We start from the raw sequence: 17,559 nt of genomic DNA on the forward strand, positions 1-17,559 counted from the left end.
AATCATTGGCTCGCGCCACAAGGACTAGACGTGATGCGACATAAGTTGGGAGTGTCTTCCTTTAGTCCTCTCGCGGCGGGCACGTCGCTATGGATTGTCTTCAGTTCTTAGTAGTACGTCCGCCTCACTGCTTCTCAGGATTTGCGCATTTTCTCCTAGATGGAGGCTCTCCATTTATACTACTCGGTCACAGGACTCGACAATACTGAATAGATGGAAAGCTGACGCAGTTTCATGCTTTGGGGCATGGAAAACTCTCCTCTTGTTGAGTATCATATCGGACCGCTCGTAACATACACTGATGACTTCAGATCGCATGCTTTTGGTATGCCTTCATGAGAAATATTGAGGACTTTGGCATGTACTGCCGTTGACCGGGGCTTAGAAACAAGTGTCGCCTCTTGATGTTCGCCTGGTCATCATCTGCTTCAGATCCGCGGTGGTCCTCTATCATACTGTCATATGTCAATGGTGAGCCGTCTTCAATTTAGTACGATTGACCAGAATTCTAGGCCTATTGTGCGGAGCTGAAGCTAAAAGTCGCAATCACGAAACTCACTGGCCCTTCGTAGGCCATTTACAGTACAGCAGACACGTGGTTCCCTTTGACAAAGAACATCCTCAGGAGGAACTTGAGCGGCTTTCCCGCAGCCACTCTCAAGGCATACCTTTCACTAAGTTATCCTGCTATTGTTCTTTGCTAAACTTGTTCTCTACTTGACGATGAACTATGTCAACTGAGTTACCATTGGCCTTCCTGGACACATCAGTGGATATATGTACTAGCCGTTCTTTCTCTTGAAGACAACAGCATGCTTTCACCTTGCCTCTCATTGCTCTGACGCCATCAGACTATCAGTTGCGCCAAGTATTTTTAGTCAAATGAACGCAAGCGAAGGCACAGGTCCCTGTGCTTCCTGGTGCCTTTTCCAAGCTGTGAATTGGCGCAGGCTTCGCGATTGGAGCAGTCTGTTGCCTCGCGGGTGCGCCAGTCAGCGGTGCCTTGCCCGGGAGTAATCGCACGTTGTACTAGATGGTCATCATGTTCAATAGTCTACTGGATTCACGCCGCGACCCCAACTTCATTTCAGAAATAAGAATGTCAGTGCCTGTGTGCTGGCCTGATGCCAAGTGTTACTCTCCAAGCGCGCAGATACGCGGTATTTCTCGATGTCTCCTTAAGATGACCCCTTGGATGACGATTTCGATGCACATTCGAATAATTACAATGACTTGAACGGCCTAAGATGAATTTGAATACTACGTGCCTGCTGAGGTCGAACTCGCTAGAGAATATGTCCTCAACAACGGTCCGTGCAGTGACTAAACCCAAAGGATTATAAGTTCAAAGTCTGTGTTAAGCCGCCAAAGGTAGTAAAGGAGCAAATTACGCTGCCATCATAAACGAGCTCGACTGGCCGCGAAACTATGTTCTGATCGACCTTGACGGCTACCGAAGTAAGCCTCGAATCAGCCCATTCTATATCTAGAGTCATGCCTCCCCTGATGCGTGCACCCTTGATGGAGCCCGAAGGCCAAACGCCTGGCAGCGCGGGCAGAATGGTCACGACCAAGGGAATAGAATATGATGCGACATCCGGCGCTTGTAGCAGGCCATTCTGATTGTGACAGGCGGTCATTCAACGCACGTCGCAGAAATGCTGTGGATGACGTACCAGGAGGGCAGCAGGGTAACCGAGGTTTGCGTCTATTTGAAATATTCCGTCGAGTACACCATCGGCGGGGGTGTAAATGCTGAAGAGGTTGTTCGCAATGTTTCGTTCAACTGCGTACTGACGAACACAATTTGTTTAGTTCTCAGAATGAGAGCAGGAGACGGCATAAATGATGCCCACAGAGAGCTCAAAGTAGAATCCACTGGCATTAGCCAGCTGCGCCCAGCATGCTGCTCGCCAAACTTTCTCCCAGCCTGCGTCAGCATCAGGACCTGTACCGTTTCCACGGTGGAATAGGCTGGTCTGCGCTGCGGCCAGCACGTCACTCTTGCTGTATCCCGTAGTGCTTCCATTCTGGATGGACTCGTTGTAGGATGTGATTGCATAGCCGGGATATAGACCGATAAGGTGGGATAGATGACGGTGAGTATCAGTCGGGGAGTCCATATCGACCTTCCATTCTGTGCTGTCGTGAGTGAAAACAAGGTATCATAGAGAAGATGAGCCGACCTTGAAGCTGTCCCCACCAGCCAATGTGTATGCCCTTGTCCATCTGTGCCCGCTTCGCTCGTACCTCTGAGGAACATCGCGCATCTCAATCGGGCGATCCTCATTTTGAGACGAGCACAGCTTACCTTCCAGGAATTCCACGTCATCATCTCCAGACGCGACATAGCCCTTCTCGACGGCATTGAAGAGCTGCCAGATGACCTGCTGGGCATGTGGGCAGCCTGGAAGCATCTTAGCGCAGAGCAATAACGAACAGCATGGACAAGCGTACCGAAAGTGATGGGGACTTGCTCAGGAGAATTGCACGGATTTGTTACTAAGGTCGCGTCGTTGAAGTGCAGATCCGGGATGAGCTTGTCCAGATGGAATTGTGCGACACCCTGGAAGGTGATGTTATACGACTGCGCTTTCTCGCATTAAAGAATGTTAAGCCATACCTTTAGAAGAGGCCACCCTTGGGACTTGAACCATTCTACATCATTGGTGTAGTCAAAGTGATCCCAGACATGGATCATCTGTGGATATCAAATGAGATCACTGAGGTCAATGTACATTGGCGCGCTCTATTTGCACTGACCATCCACACGGCGGATTCTGAATATCGAACGTTCAGTACGCTATGGAGGAAATGATCTACCTATGAACTCACCAGGATAATCAGCCCATTGTGCAGAGTTACTTTCCAACTTCATACCCGTATGACCAAATATCTGCCAAAGTAACAGATCGCAGGAATATCCCAAACTTTTGCAGAACACGTACGTTCATCTGACATGAGAAATGCACCGGTGTCAGATTCCACGAGTTGGAAAGCCCTCATAGCGCACCTCGTCATGAGTAACCCAACCACGAGAGATATTATACAGGATTTGTGCTGTTTCCGCACCTCGCGGCACCCAAGTTTGCTAATAGTACAGGACACAGTTTAGAAAGGCACCAAAAAGAGGACAACAAACTGACCTCTATATAATCAAACAATGGTATCACGACGTCCATATTGGTCATCTCGGCGAACCAATGGTTCATCTGTATATTGATGTTCGAGTCTAACGGATGACTGAGATTTGATAACGTTCATGTAGAGCAAAACTCTACATCTTACGATAATCTGTAACGTAAAGAACGTCAAGTCCAGTCCATATACCATGAGGCATGCGGATGAGCATAACACACCTGCACCCCAAGCGTTACTCCAAGTCTCCACCCATTTGCCCTGCAGATTCGGTGGCAATGTGCCACGAGCACTGCTTGCAAGCATGTATCTCCCAAAGTTAAAGAGGACCCATTCCAGATACGGATTTCCGACATTGTACTGGTAAGCATCCTTCAGCTGATCGGTGGGTGTCGCGAAATCAGGCGTCTGCCCCAGTGACAGGGAGAAGGACGACATGACTGAAGTGTAGTCTGCAACATGCGCCGCAAGCAGGTCGGCATACGTGCTATCAGAGGCATTTGTGCCAGAGAGCAGCGCGAGAAGGGCATCATGCGGATCTGGACCAGCGAACGAAAACCCATTCGCGGCATTGCCAGCGTACATGTCATAGTTCGTCCCGCCAACCCAAAAGATCCAGGCCTCGCTTGCATTCTCGACACTGATTGTTGCATTTGCTCCAGACGCGGTGCACGAGACAGTGGCGGAAGGAGATGCATACACGCGTGCGAGGACCTCGTAGGTCATGCCGGGATCGTTCACCAAACCCCTAACCATGAGCGTGGACTGATCGTAGCATGTTACGTTAGGCACAGGGAGCCCTGCGTCTAAGGCGATCGAGAAAGCATAAGTGAGTTCGGGTAGCGAATCGGCACTCGTGTTGAGATACTGAATGCACGCTTCGGCCGGATTAGAGCAAAATTGCTCTCTGGAAGTACAGAGAATTTCAGGACCGTCAACGTGGCAGTATCTACCGCCGCTCACCTAAAGTATGACGCGTTTCCTTGTGACCACTGAGTGCGTGCCACAGCAAGGTCAAGATCCAGCCACCGAAAGTAACCAGTCACATCGCCAGCCACGTCCAACGTGGTCAATAACGATGGAGCTGCAGCATATGAGCCTATTCGTGGCCTTCAGAAGGAATGATGGAGATATCAAAGTTATCTGATTCGCACCATATGCCCCGGCTAGAGTCATCAACTCTTCGATGTCTGCGAAGAGTTAGACATGTGGATCGCTCTGATATGTTGCTACCTACTGTTGATCGTGCCGTTTTCGCTTTCAAAAATTGCCGCACGATAGGCCTCCATATCCGCAGCCATTGCCGCTTGCTGCCAAGGAAGTTTGTTGCCACCGTTGTAAGACTGTCGACAGAGAGAAACGAAGTGTCATCAGCTACCTGTCATTCATTCTCGTAAACCACTAAAAAAGGATCCAGGCCTTCCAATACGCTGTAAATGGTCATATAGCGGCGCATATACCCGGACCAAAGGTTAGGTTAAGTACGAATCATGCGCTTACCGAGTTCTCCATAGGCCCACCAGACCAAAGAGATTCGATATTCACGTGCATTGTCTCCTGCACGGTCTCTCCCGGCACAGTGGCTAAGGTTCTATGATGAGGATCACAGCTAGAACTTTCCACAAAAAGTCCTTACCTGCAAGGTATCCATTGCCAATAGGCAGCCATTCACTCGACCACGCGTCACTTTGACCTGGAGATGTGTACCATAGCCCGTTCCCAGAACTCGGGAAGACAGCAGGTGCTGCCGCAGCAAGAGAACCGAGACACAGGTATATCAGGGCTGTCTTAAATGATGCGGATAGCATGACGCTGCACCTTGGACAATGGGCTGTGAAAGTGGGGAGAGCAACCCAGCGATTTCTAAGGGCACCTGGCTCATGGTCCTATAATCCCTGAGGCTTAAACGGACAATGAATAGGGCTTCAGTGCCTGAGCTCTTCCTTTGCCGTTGAGTGACGCCTCACATGACGATGAGCATACGTTATTACGTACAATATGTGGCCCGAAGCAACTCGATCGCACCCTGTGTCCTCGAGGAGTCGAGAACCAGCAAAGCGAAGCCTGTATACCCTCGAGACGACTGGACAGGTGGTGTCAGTGCCGGCCGAACCCATCAATGTCACTGCAAAGGCACCGGGGATGTATACTGTCGGGAGGCGACTTCCCGCGTAGATGCTGTCATCCCCATGTGAGTACATCGCGAATGAAGTGTCAAGTGACCCAGGTGAGAAGATGGTGGCCCGCGGACACCTTATATGCGACTCACATGAGTAGTTTTGCGGCGAATGCGAGCTGTTCAGATAGAACCACCGCTATGAACTTCCGACCACACGGGTCGTTATCGTCTGAACATCCCGCGAGGGTTAGATATCTAGGCTCAACAGATTATCAATGAAACTGCAAGCCTGACGTTGTTCGCGAGTCTGGACGCAGCACAACAACGATCAAGACCACCTGAAAGGTTAATCGTTCTGGTGAAATGAGCGTTTGACCCTGAGAGTCGGTTAGGAGAATCATTCAAGAAAGGCGCCACTATTGGCTGCTTAGTCGCCCATCAGGCAGATCGGGCCGCTGCATCCTGCAATGACCTGCATCTATTCCTGCGCAATTTCTTTTGAGTTCATTTCGCGAGAACTCCATGAGTTTAGTGGAAAGAATGATGCTGAACAACTAATTGTTTGGTACTGACAACTGGCAGAGACAACGAGTAGAAAGCGACCGTGGACAATAGAGACAGTCTTCACTATATCATGGAGAATCCACTGACAATTGGAGGAATAGGAGCTGGTATCCGTGATGGTAAGAAGATATCGTCCACAAGCTGCAGGCGAGCCGACGGTTATTCGACCTGCGGGAACCGGCACACCGCGTGAACAATCGGAACGCCCGTTAGACATTTCCTTGTTCAGCGCTGCGGTGATGCACAATAGAAGGTTCCTGGGAGCGCTGGAGGTTCGATCCTTGTTATTGATGCCCAGGCTGCATTACTGTACTGACCTGCATGTCTGCGACACAGAGCCATTGGTCGCCAAAGACTCGAAACGGAGTCTCGACCTTTTCCATGAAGCAGTGGATGAGTGCCGGAACGCTCTGCATTGAGAATTTTGTCCCCCTTCACGTCCTTAAAGACACCATTCCATTCAGACTCGTGAAAACACACGATTCGGGGTGCAGGGGCCTTCGCCGATCTAGAACATCACCTAATGATCACTTCTGATCGAATTCGAGACTGAGATTGTTCCCGCGGCGACACGAAAGCTCGGTCGAGCTGCATGCTTTAAGCGGCATGGTCGTCCCAACATTCAGAATGGTAAAATTTCAGCTGCCTGAAATCCTCCTGCGAGGACTCTATTTCTACTCTACGCCACTAGCTAGGACTTGTCATTCTCTATTGTCGCACCCCATAACAAATCATGGCCAACGTCTGTGCCGTTTGCAATTGTCTCTCCGCAAACCGAGACTGACGAGCTATGCATAGGAGACGATCGAACGCACTGGACTGCCAGACTTTCCAGAGACCAAGCCCCCTCATGCAGTGGACCGAGAGGTAGCTTCCGAAGGTTGTGTCGGTGATGTAGGGAACCTCAAGCTCATTGTATATCGGGTCGGATTTCAAGTCCAACGCGAGCTGCGCAACGACTTTGAACCATGGCTAAGAGTATGGGTAGCTTCCTTCGCATCTCTGTCACGACTCACTTTGTTATTTCAGTACTACAAGGCCAAGGTCGAAACCGCAGACTGGGGCAAGAGGGTCGCCCAATTCTCTTATCGGCTCATCAACGGCAACTTCGTCGAAGACTATCAGGAAGACCTACAGATGTCCGAACAGGGCGGTCAGGTACAGGATCTTCACTTTAACCGCATACTCTCTCACTAGCGACCTCTCACACAGGAGCTGGAAGAGATCGGCGGCCTGCTCTTCGACAAGCGCGGTGCTCTCCAAACACGTTGGCTCAACGGCCAAGAAGCCGGCACGAAAGCCTTTGGCCCTGAGATCAGCACTACTGGCGTGAAGATCGCAGTATTGAGCTGCACGGATAGCCCCAAGGGCGATTTTCTCATTGTCGACCAGCCCTTCCGTCACCGTGGCGTCGCCTCTTGGGCGCTTCAAACGCTCTTCCATATGTTGCATGAAGAGGTATGTCCGTCATGTCGCAGTTATTCACACATCAAACTCATGAACAAGCAGGGCGTCAAGTTCATACTGACCCGACCGTCGGTTCCTCTGATATCTTCGAACCTACAGGGTTCTTCCGCAGAAGCCCAACTGCTGAGGCGCAACCTTGCATTCGTCCGCAAGGTACCAACACCTCGCCCGCTCTTTTGCCGCAGTACGAGATGACTCACTCTCTCCTGCTTCGTACAGGCTGGCTTCCGCCGAGTCGGCACTTCGCCGATCTTCGGATACTTCCTTCAGGACGACGCCCATCCCTCCCGCAGCCTTCCTGCAGAAGCTGACGTCGTAAGCATCACCGCGTTTTCGGCCGAATGCCCCTGGCTGATTCACGTGTGACACACAGGACCCCGCGTAGCTCACCTCACGTCACCTAGAACGATCAGAAGGCGAGAACGAGACTGTCATTCCATCCAATTCCATTCATGAAAATAGATATGTCTCCTTACGACCCTCATGACCAGAGGATGATCGATACCACGCAGTCTGTTTGATGTATACCTGCCTCGAGCCACTCAATCCAACAATCTGTCCTTCCTGCGGCGCTAGCTCTCCCTGAGAGGCGCTTTTACTTACGTACCATCGTGCTCAATCGCCGAGATGACTCAGCCTTCGCTGTTCTGTAGATTAGCCGATGAGCAGCCCCGCGCTACGAACTGCCTGGGTGTATGTGATGGCGGTAAGGCCTCGTCCAGGCTTTCACAAATTGTTATGTATTGTGGGTCCCCTCGTCACCCTTCACCGTTGTCGCGCCAGGAAGCAGGTTCTACCGGTACACAGCCCGCAACAAATTCCCCCTCGTTTGTATGGTCGGCATCTGTGGTAGGCCGATATGCTGCATGAAAACGAACCGTAGGCGTGGCGAAGCGCGATTCTGAAGGTAAATTCTTTCTGTAACTGACCGGCTATGAACTCTACGTGACATATGTTCCATTTCGATGCAAGCTGAGCCCATTTAAAAGCCGCCACGCGTGCGTTTCCATACTGCATCACACCCTACTCCGCTGCTGGCTCATGGCCGATTTGTGAAGGATAGGCTCACGGATCCACTTTTCAAGTGATCGCGTAATGTGTTTCAGGACCGACCGTGATACATCGCTATGCCAATGCCCGCGTGAATTATCGAGACGCCGACTTTTTGGAAGCTTCTGGGGCCCAGCATGCGTGACCCGGGCCCCTTGCGCTACTTCATCGATTAATATTCTTCAACGTTCGAAACTCCTTTCGCTCGGACGCGCGTGTGGCACTTCACATTTAACATTTGGGTTTTAATACCCAATGGATAGGTTTATGTTGAACTGCGCTTGCGAGGGTACATGCCATTCCTTACCTCTCCGGTCTACTGCCATAACTTTGCTTAATGCGGATCGGACAGTGTGCTTCATGATGCTAGAAAACAATAAAATTAGCGACCATTAACTGAGTAGACAATTTAGAGATGTGAGAGGAGATTACTGTGAGGGTGAACACTCGATGATCACAAAACATCGTGGCATGATGATAGTCCGTGCTTTAAATGGACTCCGACGCGCTTCTGTGATTTTCTTTGTGCATATCCCATCACGCAGATGTTTATCTTCAACTTCATATGTTTTGATTACAGAAATACTAATATACTAGTCTTAGGGCTGAGAACCGGGCAGAATCAACCCAGCAGCATTTAATTACAGTGCCACCTGATAATCGCTTCTTCAGCGCCTTGGACGCGACGCGACGCGTTCCGTCACGTGGGCGCGTCAGTGGATGGCGCCGTCATTGGACCCGTCCAAACTCCCCTCTCTTTCATTTGTTGCTCATTGCTTGGGGATTTTCGCTGGTTGGCCACCGAACTGTTGCTCTATTATGGATGCTGTAGGAACATCTATGACTCACAGCTAAGTGTGCTTAAAATATCCGAAGGGATACTTTCTCGAAAGACTCTAATAGCTGCATACGCCATACATTTAAGAGTCACATGGTGCTGTTAACTCTATTCCTGCTCTAGCAGTGACTTGGAATACTGCTATTGAGAAGTTCATCTCATTCGTTGCGCATCTTAATGCCTCCTGTGGGCACCTTAGAACGAAATCTTCTGTTCATAGCATAAGTGCACGCACAGGGAAGTCATGTCTCCGTCTACTCAACGGCTTTCTCAGCCTTCATTAATTCTACGATCAGTGGGTATTTCTCCGTATGGACGCATTCCTAACGCCAAATCATCCATCTGCATCCTGCCTTGGACCTTGGACGGAAGTCTCAACTCATCCGAAAGATTTCAATGAGCGCGTTTTTCTCGTGCCTCCCTCATGCCTCTTTGTCGAGTCCCTTGTCCTCTCGTAGGATCCGACCAAGTATTCAGGAATAACTTTGCGCACGAACGTTCTCTTTCCGATACTCTTCAAGTTGCCTATGAGGTGACCTTCTGCAAGCAGATGTAAGATTCCGTACACTGAGTCATCCATCTCGCACCCAATCCACCTCTCATCCGATGGTCCGTCCACGCCTCGACCATATGGTGTTGTAAATGTTGTTGAATTGTCCATAGATAAAATGTGCACGATTCTAGGATCTACAGAACGTGTTTCTTGGCGACAACGAACGCTTTGGCCTGACTGACGAGTTATGAGGAACAATTCCTCTGGACGCGCCTAAATCAAAGTCTTCTTGGTGCTGCGTTGAGCTCTGAAGTTTCCGCGACCTCATTGATATTCTCAACGCATTCTGATAGTGCGAAATGTGACCTCCGGCTTAGCAGCCATCGATGTGGTAATTCGCCGTGAGTGATGTATCGCGACGCACCGTCGGGTCGGTGTCCACATCCGGTGGTTGCGATACGCCCCGCCCGTAAGACGGTACCTGCGGTCTCGACACTATCTTGCGGGCCTTGGGCGATGGTCCATCGTCTGCAGTCTAAATTAAAGAAGCGAAGGCGCGTACAAAGATCGGCCTTCATTCTCTCATTCATGCTCCCATTGCTTCATCGTGCTGAACTCCCTGCACCTCTATCGTTTCATCTAGGTGAGACACGCGGTGTTGTATGTATGACAGCGCGCGCGTCCGAACTAGACGGCAGAACCTTGTGTTGGCCGGATTGCGACCGATGGAACAACCCGGTGAGTGTTGCGCGGGTCTGCGAGCGATCCCCCGAGGACCATCTACGGGGATTTGTGTCCAATTGGCGACATGGTTACTGCATGTGAATTGCCTCCAGACGAGGCAATATGTCGGGCTTCCTCATGCTTCAAGGGAGAACACGCGGGCTTCAATAGCCCTCATGGGATTCTGATATGCTTACATAGATGGAAATGGAAAGGATACGCATTCATGCCGCGGCGAACCATTACCTTACTCATCTCGTCGAGTCTTACAAGCTTTTCCCATGCAATGTGATAGTTCCTGAGATCCTGGGAGAGAACGCCCTGACTTCAGCTATGTCGGAGGAGGCGAACACTGCGGATGATGGAATAGCTGACATTTACGGGCTCGTCCATGGTTGACTTCGTTGCCGTAAACACAACTCAACAATTACCAGTTCATTACACAGATTGAAGCACGTCAGTGCGATGCTGATCGCGTCCAAGCTGCATATTCTTCCGGTTGCCTTTCTCTTGCAACGACTCCTGCGGTCAGGTTGCTCCTGCAGTCAGGTTGCTCCTGCACTGCATGTGAAATTAAACGGTATCCAGCAGTGCAAGATGCTGTGGTCTTGGTGCTAATGTTGGGATCTCGTTACGGTTCCTGATCACTTCATTCCTTGACATTGATTACTAACGTACATTCGACTCGTGCGACGTCGCCACGAAAAAGGCCACAACTTCGCGACCCCGCGTTCATGCTGTCACCATTGCATGGCAGGGCATTCAATATTCATTCTCCGGCCTCCGCAATCCAAGGAGATTCTGTCATCTGCCGGGACATGCCAGGTGCTTACTCCATTTGCGAGGCACATATGATGTAACTCCCCTCACTCACCACTCGAACCGCTTCTCCTATCCATCCTGCATCATACCAAGCCCAAGCTCAACCGAGGAACGCGCTGTGGAACCGTTCTCCTCTCATACGTAGCGAATCTCGAACCAATCGACAACGGCCGTGCAGCGTGCGCTTAAGCGTCCGCCCGCCGCCATCTGGGCGGCGACCTGCCCCTCCGGGACATGAGGGCTCGTGCCTTTACGAAAACGGCACGCTTCACGCTTTTGTGAAAACCAGGAACGAGGGTGGTGTTTTCCGGAGCGGAGCGCGGGACGCGCGATGGCAGCTTGCACGCAACTTGGAGACATGCACGCATGCAGCCCTGCCAGAACAATCTGCCGTGCCCCTTCTCCGAGCTCTATCGGCCTTAATGCGCCTCCTTGCACACAGCCCGGCGCTGCGTGCCTCCGAGCTGCACAAAGGTTAGCACGCAAAATCCACGCTGGCGAATGCACACCGCTCGCCATGATGCATGAGCTGTAAGCATTGTCTATTCGTTCCTTGCACAAGCACCGACCAACAACCGACTAATGAAAAAAAAACGCAATGTTAAGCTAAATGTACTGGAAACAAACAGGAGAGAAGAGTGGATCAGCGAAGCGGCGAGGCGAAATAAACGCAGCGAGCGTGTGTTCAAGTGTGTGCATCAAAAAAGAGCGGAACGGTCTTTCGACGGCACCACGGCCAGCGTCGCCGAAAGACCAGGGAGCACATGCGCTACGCAACGCAGCAAGTGAAGGGTACGTAGCATATGGTAAACGAGAGTCAGAGCCAAACGAGAGACGAGACACAGAACACAGCGCTACACCGACTCTACGCGCACGCGATACCATACTGGTCGCTAGCTAAGCAGTTCAAAGACGAGTCCGCGAGCTTTGTATACGTATATGGTTATTGTCAAAAATTCAATCAGAAAGTCCGTCGATACGACCAGGTGGGCAGGTTTTCGTCCTGTGTCCAGTCGGTCGATCCAGGTCCGCATGTATGTGGCAGCCCGAGGGTATCGAGTGAGGAGGCAGGAACAGAGGCGGCGTGAGCGTAGAGAGCGTAACGTGAGCGAAGGAAAAGGGGCGTGCGCAGCAGCATCAGGAGAAACGATGAGGATGAGGAGAGCCGCGAAAGCGTCTAGCAAAGCTTCCACATCTTCACTGAGGATACCCGGAACGCGCGATCCGCAGCGTCGCTCGGCCACGACGCAGCCCAAGTGCTCTGTGCCTCCGCGAACTCTCGCATCGCCGTATCCGATCCGTCGTACCACGGCTTGTCGCCCTCGCTGTCGGGGAACCACCCGTTCGTGCCACCCGCTGCAACGTCCAGAATTAGATAGAACTCCTGGTCGAACGGAGCATTTGGTCCGCCGCCGGCCTGCTCCCAGATATTCTCCACGACGACCTCGCTTGACCCGTTCTGCGTCGTCGTCGGGTAGTCGCCGCGGTCGAAGAAGCTCTTTCCGCCACGTCCTTGGATCTTCGACTCCACCATCGCGTGCAGCCGCGAGTCGACATAGATACGCATCCAGTCCGCTGTCCATTCGAGCGAATACGTGTGGAAGCCCTCGCTATAGGGCGTCATCTTGCTGTCCCACCATCCATAGAGCGTTGTCTGGAGCGACGCCATCACACCGTATATAAGCTGGCCTCGGACATAGTCTACTCCCTGCGCGGGGTACGAAGACGGATTTCCACGAGCCATCATGATCTACTCAGGCTCATAAACGAAGAACACCAACAGAGAGAGGCAGAGAAGGTACATACGTCAATTTCACCGCTCATCGGCCACGCACCGTACGTGTTGTTGACGGGCAACATCCAGATAGCCGGCCAGAGCCAGTCACCGGACGGGATCTTCGCGACGACCTCGACACGACCGTATTGGATGCTGTACTTGCCCTGAGTGCTGATACGCGCGGACATGACCGGGTTGACAACTGCGCCAGTGCTGTTCGACGACGAGACCTCACAAGCAGTCTGCCGCGCAACGACAATCAGCACTTGTCAGTACTGCAACCTACAAAGTACTCACGGTGTTCGTGGTCGAGCAATCCGGCACCTTAAACGTGTAACCGTCAAAGATTTTAGACGTGCTGTCAATGTAGTCACTCGTGAGTGTCGGCATGATGTACAATTCGTTGTCCGACACATAGAGGTTCTGGCTGAGCTGTGTTGTTGCCTGGAACTCGCCGTGGCTGCAAGAAGCATACTCGTTAGCACCACGTTCTCAATACCTCGACGCAAAAGGTGGACAGCAAAGATCGAACAGGTCATGCGTCGTGGCCAAGCGTACATGATCAAGCGTACATGATCGACATGTGCACCGCCAAAGGGATACCGCCGCCAGATGGGGCGGTGCGCGGATCTTCCGTAAGAGGAAACTGGCGGGAAGATGGCGAGCCCAGCGCTACCGCTCATTAGCGCAGGGGAATGTGCCCCTGTTCTGGCCCACATCCTTCATCACACCACCACCAGCAACGAGCACCATGCATGACTTGACGCCATCTTCAAATCAAATTGCACAAAATGCAACACTCACTCGAAGCCACCAAGCTCGTTGTCTGCGACCCACGTGCTCGAGAGGTCCAATCCACCACTCCAGTCCTCCGAGAGGACGGAGCACAGTTGGCTGTCGGTGAGGTAGAACTGGCCGGTGTAGTTGTACCAGATAAGCACGCCGGCGACACCACAGCCTATGATCATGCCCATGATCGTCAGCCAGTAGCCGACGCGCTCCCGCCTGCTTCTTGTCGCCAGCCATGGCTTGTCCTCTACAGTCAGCTTCTGCGTAATCCTATCGATAGTCAAGGTGAGCCGTTCAATTCTTCCCCTTATCAGCCAACATTTGGGCACGCACCTGGAGCTGGGCATGATTGGCTTGCTCTTCCTGAGCTGCGACTGGATGTCCTGGTATGAAGGATACTGGCCTGGATATAGGTAGCCCGAGCCACCGCCAAAGCTGCCGGCGCCGGCATAGTTGTTCAGCGCGGTCGAAGATCCGCTCGCAGGCGCATATCCATACGGATAGCTCGGCGGAGCCCATAGACTGCTCCCTGGGCGCGACGCAGGACTGAGGAACGGGGCGCGCATGTTGATAGTTGGGACCGAGCTCGTGCGTGGGAGACCCGGCCCACCAATATCTGATGGTTGCGAAGGCGGTTGCGATGCCAGCGAAGGGTATGCGTTGGAATTCGCGTATGGCCGTGAGGACACAGGGAAGGAATTCCGTGGTGGAAAGGTGGGAGGGGTTGAGGCAGAGGCGGCAAACGTCGAGGAAAACGCGGGCGTGAGAACAATGTTGGGCGTTTTTGGCGTCGAGGGCGCAGAGGGAGGAGCGGAAGTGGGCACAGCGGCTGACGGTCAGCTCAACGCCAGCAGTACGCTAAGGAAAGACGGTACGTACCATAGGCACCGGGGCCGCCGCGCATAGGACTTGGGGGCGTCTGAGAGCGATCAGTTGCGTCGGCCATGTATGGCGCATATGGGCGGCCGAGATCGTCGACCTCGCCAGCGCCGATGGGGCCGTATCCGCCAGCACCGCCGGAAGGGTAGGCAGTGCCCGTGCCAGTTGGCGAGAGCGGATTGTTGGCGTTCGCACTCATGGGGGCGTTGAGGGCGTGGGGCTGGCCGCTAGCGACGTAGGCCGCGTAAGTGGAATGGCCGCTGTTGGATGGCGAGCGGGCATCGTCACGAAGGCTCTCTAGCGAGTTTCGTCTGTCCATGGTCCTGCGAGGAACGGGGTCGGGGTTGCCTGCGTGGCTCTGGAAGGGGTATGCGGACGGAGGGTTGCGCTGGGCGCCGTTCTTCTCTGGGACAGCAGGAGGTGCGTTGGGATTATTGGAGGCGTAGTAGGAATTACGGGGAGACTCTGTGGGCGAGCCAAAGGGGTTGGGACCCAAGGAGTGGATGGAGGAGTGGCCGTGGGAGGAGGGGGAGAGCGGCTCGTCGTGGTCGTGGTCGCTGTTCATGTTCGATGCGCGCCGCTGCGCCCGGGCCCGGCCGCCCCTTTGCGCAGCGCCCGGCGTCCCCGGTCCCGGCACCGGCTGCGTCGCCGACCGCACGTGAGGCGTCCGCATGGAAACTCGCTGCACGTGTACTCCGCCGGCTGCCCCCGTCCGTCCCGCCGCACCTACGCCGGCATTGTTCCCGCCCGCCGCGCCGACCCCGGCGAACCCTGCGCCAGCCTGAGAGTCTGAGTCGCTCGCCCCGTCGAGCTCGCTGCTCGACCACGACCGCCGGTCGTCTCCTGCGATGAATTGCGGTCGTGGCGGGCTCAGCGGCATCGCCTCCTCCTGTGACTCGCGTCGGCGTGCTCGGGAGCCTGAGCGCGCACGAGAGGTAGGTTGCGGGGCGGTGGATGCTGAGTGCGGGGAGGTTAGGTGTGCATACATTTCCGAAAATGTGGCCATTCGCGTACTGTTAGGTACCGCACGGTATGCATCTGCACTCGAGTAGCCACCTTGTTGCGAGTTGTCCCGCCTGCGGTAGGCCATGCTGTGGTTGTGGTGGTAGTAATTGAAGAAGTTGCGGTGAGTGCGTTCGTCCCTCTCGTCTGTTTAGGCAGGTGCTATGGAAGCAGTAAATGTATGCTCAGATGAAGCTCAACTGGTACTAAATGAAGTGGGCTTGGAGAACAGCAGGCGATAAGGATCGAATGTAGTGAAGCAGTGTAAAAATGGACGAGAAGACAGCGAATGAAGATTACCTGTCGTTGTGAAGCACTGCCCCGAAGTACGTGTGTTCCCGCGACGAGAAAAGAGCGAACTCTGCGCGAGAGGCGGTGGAGAAGGAGAGAAAGACAACGGAGCACGCCTCGAGGCCAATTCGTGTCATTGCCTCGCCATCTCCACTTGCCTCGTGCATGCGCTCTCCGGGGGCCCCCCGAAGATTCCCCTCCACATCGCGCTCATTCCCGCCCCAGGGCCACAACTAGCCAGCGTACTCTCAGCCACCACCGCGTCCCCGGCTAACGGCTCTTCACATTTCACCCGACGCCTCTTGGACGAAAACGTTGCCGACTTTCCTTCTTGGGTAGCGGCTACTCGGCTCCCACGGACCCTTGCACTGGCACTCGCTGGTAACAGCTGGTAACGCTCCCAATATACCGAAGGCAGTGCCATACTAGTTGATCGTTGACAGTGCCTGAACATTGCCGTACAGGTCTAGTTCTTACTCTTTCGTCAACGCTCTCGCCCGCACAAGCACTCTCAGAAGTTCCATTTCCAAATGTCTACACCTGGGCTTCTCGTCTCCTCTGTGCGGCCGCTCGACAACTCGTATCTGTGATCATCTCGTTATCTACATTCCACACTCGGTTCCCATTCGTGATGCGGGTTTGTTTTAGGTAAATCCGGTTTGATACAATGAATTCGTTGCCAAAAAGAGGAGTACTAAGCCCAATCATACTACACAGGCCCATGTCCAGGGTGCTATATGCCGAGTACACATACTTGTACCTCGCAGAGAAGAAAGTACTGATTCTCATTGTAGGAAGATTTTATCAACCTTTGCCATCAAATCAACAGTTTTGAAGAAAGCCTTGCAAATTCCATTTTCTGGGTTACGATCTGTGCCAAACTGCCTTTACTAACTAACTCACAAAAATGGAAGGATGCCACAGAAAGGAAAAGTCAAAGGAAATTTGCCGCGTTTTTTCACACCTTTTGGAATCAGTCGTGACTGAGAATTGAAGGTGTTCCCTCACCAATGGCTGATGATTGCATTGCCGACATGACAGTAAGCTGTTCTCGATTTCTTCAACCATGAACCCTTTGCATTTACAAAAATCTGAGAAACTCTCCAGACGGTTGGCTTCCTATCCATGAAATCTCCAGGCGATTTCGGCCACTATGTGGTGAGCACATATCAAAGTTGCATTACAGGCTAATGTCAGCACTCATACTCATACTATGACATCAGCGGCCCGTCGGCTCATACAACAGACGTAATTGACCCGGCCGGCGTGCGAGCAAAACTGAATTTCAGAAATGGGCCACCGGATGCCGGACACTGGGTGAAAAATGCGATAGTTCACATCATATAATTGAGATAATGTACGAAAAAGAGTTCAAATTATGTAAGGGCATTCTCGGTTGAATAAATTGAGAATTATTGAAGATATGCTTTCCACAATCAGCAATGTATAAAGCAAAGGACATTGTTAATGTCTCGTACAAACTATTCAAAATATCATTTTCAATCTTTTTCTAGTCCTGCACGGTGATGATTAGGAACAATATTCAAGAAATTGTCAAAGTTTCATGAGTTACAAGATGATGGAGTTATGATGAGATCATTGAGAAA

At 52.4% G+C, this 17,559-nt stretch overlaps 5 protein-coding genes across 5 annotated transcripts; 1 reads left to right on the plus strand and 4 right to left on the minus strand.

Moving 5' to 3' along the window:
• Positions 1-1,337: 1,337 nt before the first annotated feature.
• LAESUDRAFT_653104 (glycoside hydrolase family 95 protein) lies at positions 1,338-4,946 on the minus strand (the record flags this gene model as incomplete). The annotated part of the gene is made up of 17 exons (XM_040904390.1): positions 1,338-1,619; positions 1,677-1,793; positions 1,857-2,137; positions 2,187-2,252; positions 2,312-2,407; positions 2,458-2,566; positions 2,624-2,701; positions 2,764-2,780; positions 2,836-2,896; positions 3,014-3,091; positions 3,147-3,232; positions 3,360-4,045; positions 4,102-4,237; positions 4,293-4,328; positions 4,376-4,481; positions 4,639-4,721; positions 4,775-4,946. 17 exons carry the CDS (start codon positions 4,944-4,946, stop codon positions 1,338-1,340), a joined length of 2,490 nt encoding a protein of 829 aa, XP_040764482.1.
• Positions 4,947-6,189: 1,243 nt separating this feature from the next.
• On the plus strand, positions 6,190-8,048 carry LAESUDRAFT_725828 (uncharacterized protein). The gene is made up of 7 exons (XM_040908897.1): positions 6,190-6,563; positions 6,620-6,799; positions 6,851-6,979; positions 7,034-7,279; positions 7,331-7,441; positions 7,508-7,603; positions 7,662-8,048. Exons 1-7 carry the CDS (start codon positions 6,555-6,557, stop codon positions 7,671-7,673), a joined length of 783 nt encoding a protein of 260 aa, XP_040764483.1. The 5' UTR covers positions 6,190-6,554; the 3' UTR covers positions 7,674-8,048.
• Positions 8,049-9,198: 1,150 nt separating this feature from the next.
• Positions 9,199-9,793, minus strand: LAESUDRAFT_725829 (uncharacterized protein). Its single transcript, XM_040908898.1, has one exon. It carries the CDS (start codon positions 9,754-9,756, stop codon positions 9,556-9,558), a length of 201 nt encoding a protein of 66 aa, XP_040764484.1. The 5' UTR covers positions 9,757-9,793; the 3' UTR covers positions 9,199-9,555.
• Positions 9,794-12,391: 2,598 nt separating this feature from the next.
• Positions 12,392-14,858, minus strand: LAESUDRAFT_653135 (glycoside hydrolase family 16 protein; the record flags this gene model as incomplete). Its single annotated transcript, XM_040904395.1, has 6 exons — positions 12,392-12,964; positions 13,021-13,233; positions 13,289-13,451; positions 13,796-14,050; positions 14,114-14,396; positions 14,651-14,858. The coding sequence occupies 6 exons, from the start codon at positions 14,856-14,858 to the stop codon at positions 12,392-12,394; spliced, it is 1,695 nt and encodes a 564-aa protein (XP_040764485.1).
• A 1,498-nt stretch (positions 14,859-16,356) lies between these two features.
• LAESUDRAFT_150504 (uncharacterized protein) lies at positions 16,357-16,848 on the minus strand. Its single transcript, XM_040901362.1, has one exon. It carries the CDS (start codon positions 16,739-16,741, stop codon positions 16,487-16,489), a length of 255 nt encoding a protein of 84 aa, XP_040764486.1. The 5' UTR covers positions 16,742-16,848; the 3' UTR covers positions 16,357-16,486.
• Between the last annotated feature and the right edge of the window lie 711 nt (positions 16,849-17,559).

Source organism: Laetiporus sulphureus, assembly GCF_001632365.1.
Source record: "Laetiporus sulphureus 93-53 unplaced genomic scaffold LAESUscaffold_19, whole genome shotgun sequence".
NCBI lineage: Eukaryota > Fungi > Basidiomycota > Agaricomycetes > Polyporales > Laetiporaceae > Laetiporus > Laetiporus sulphureus.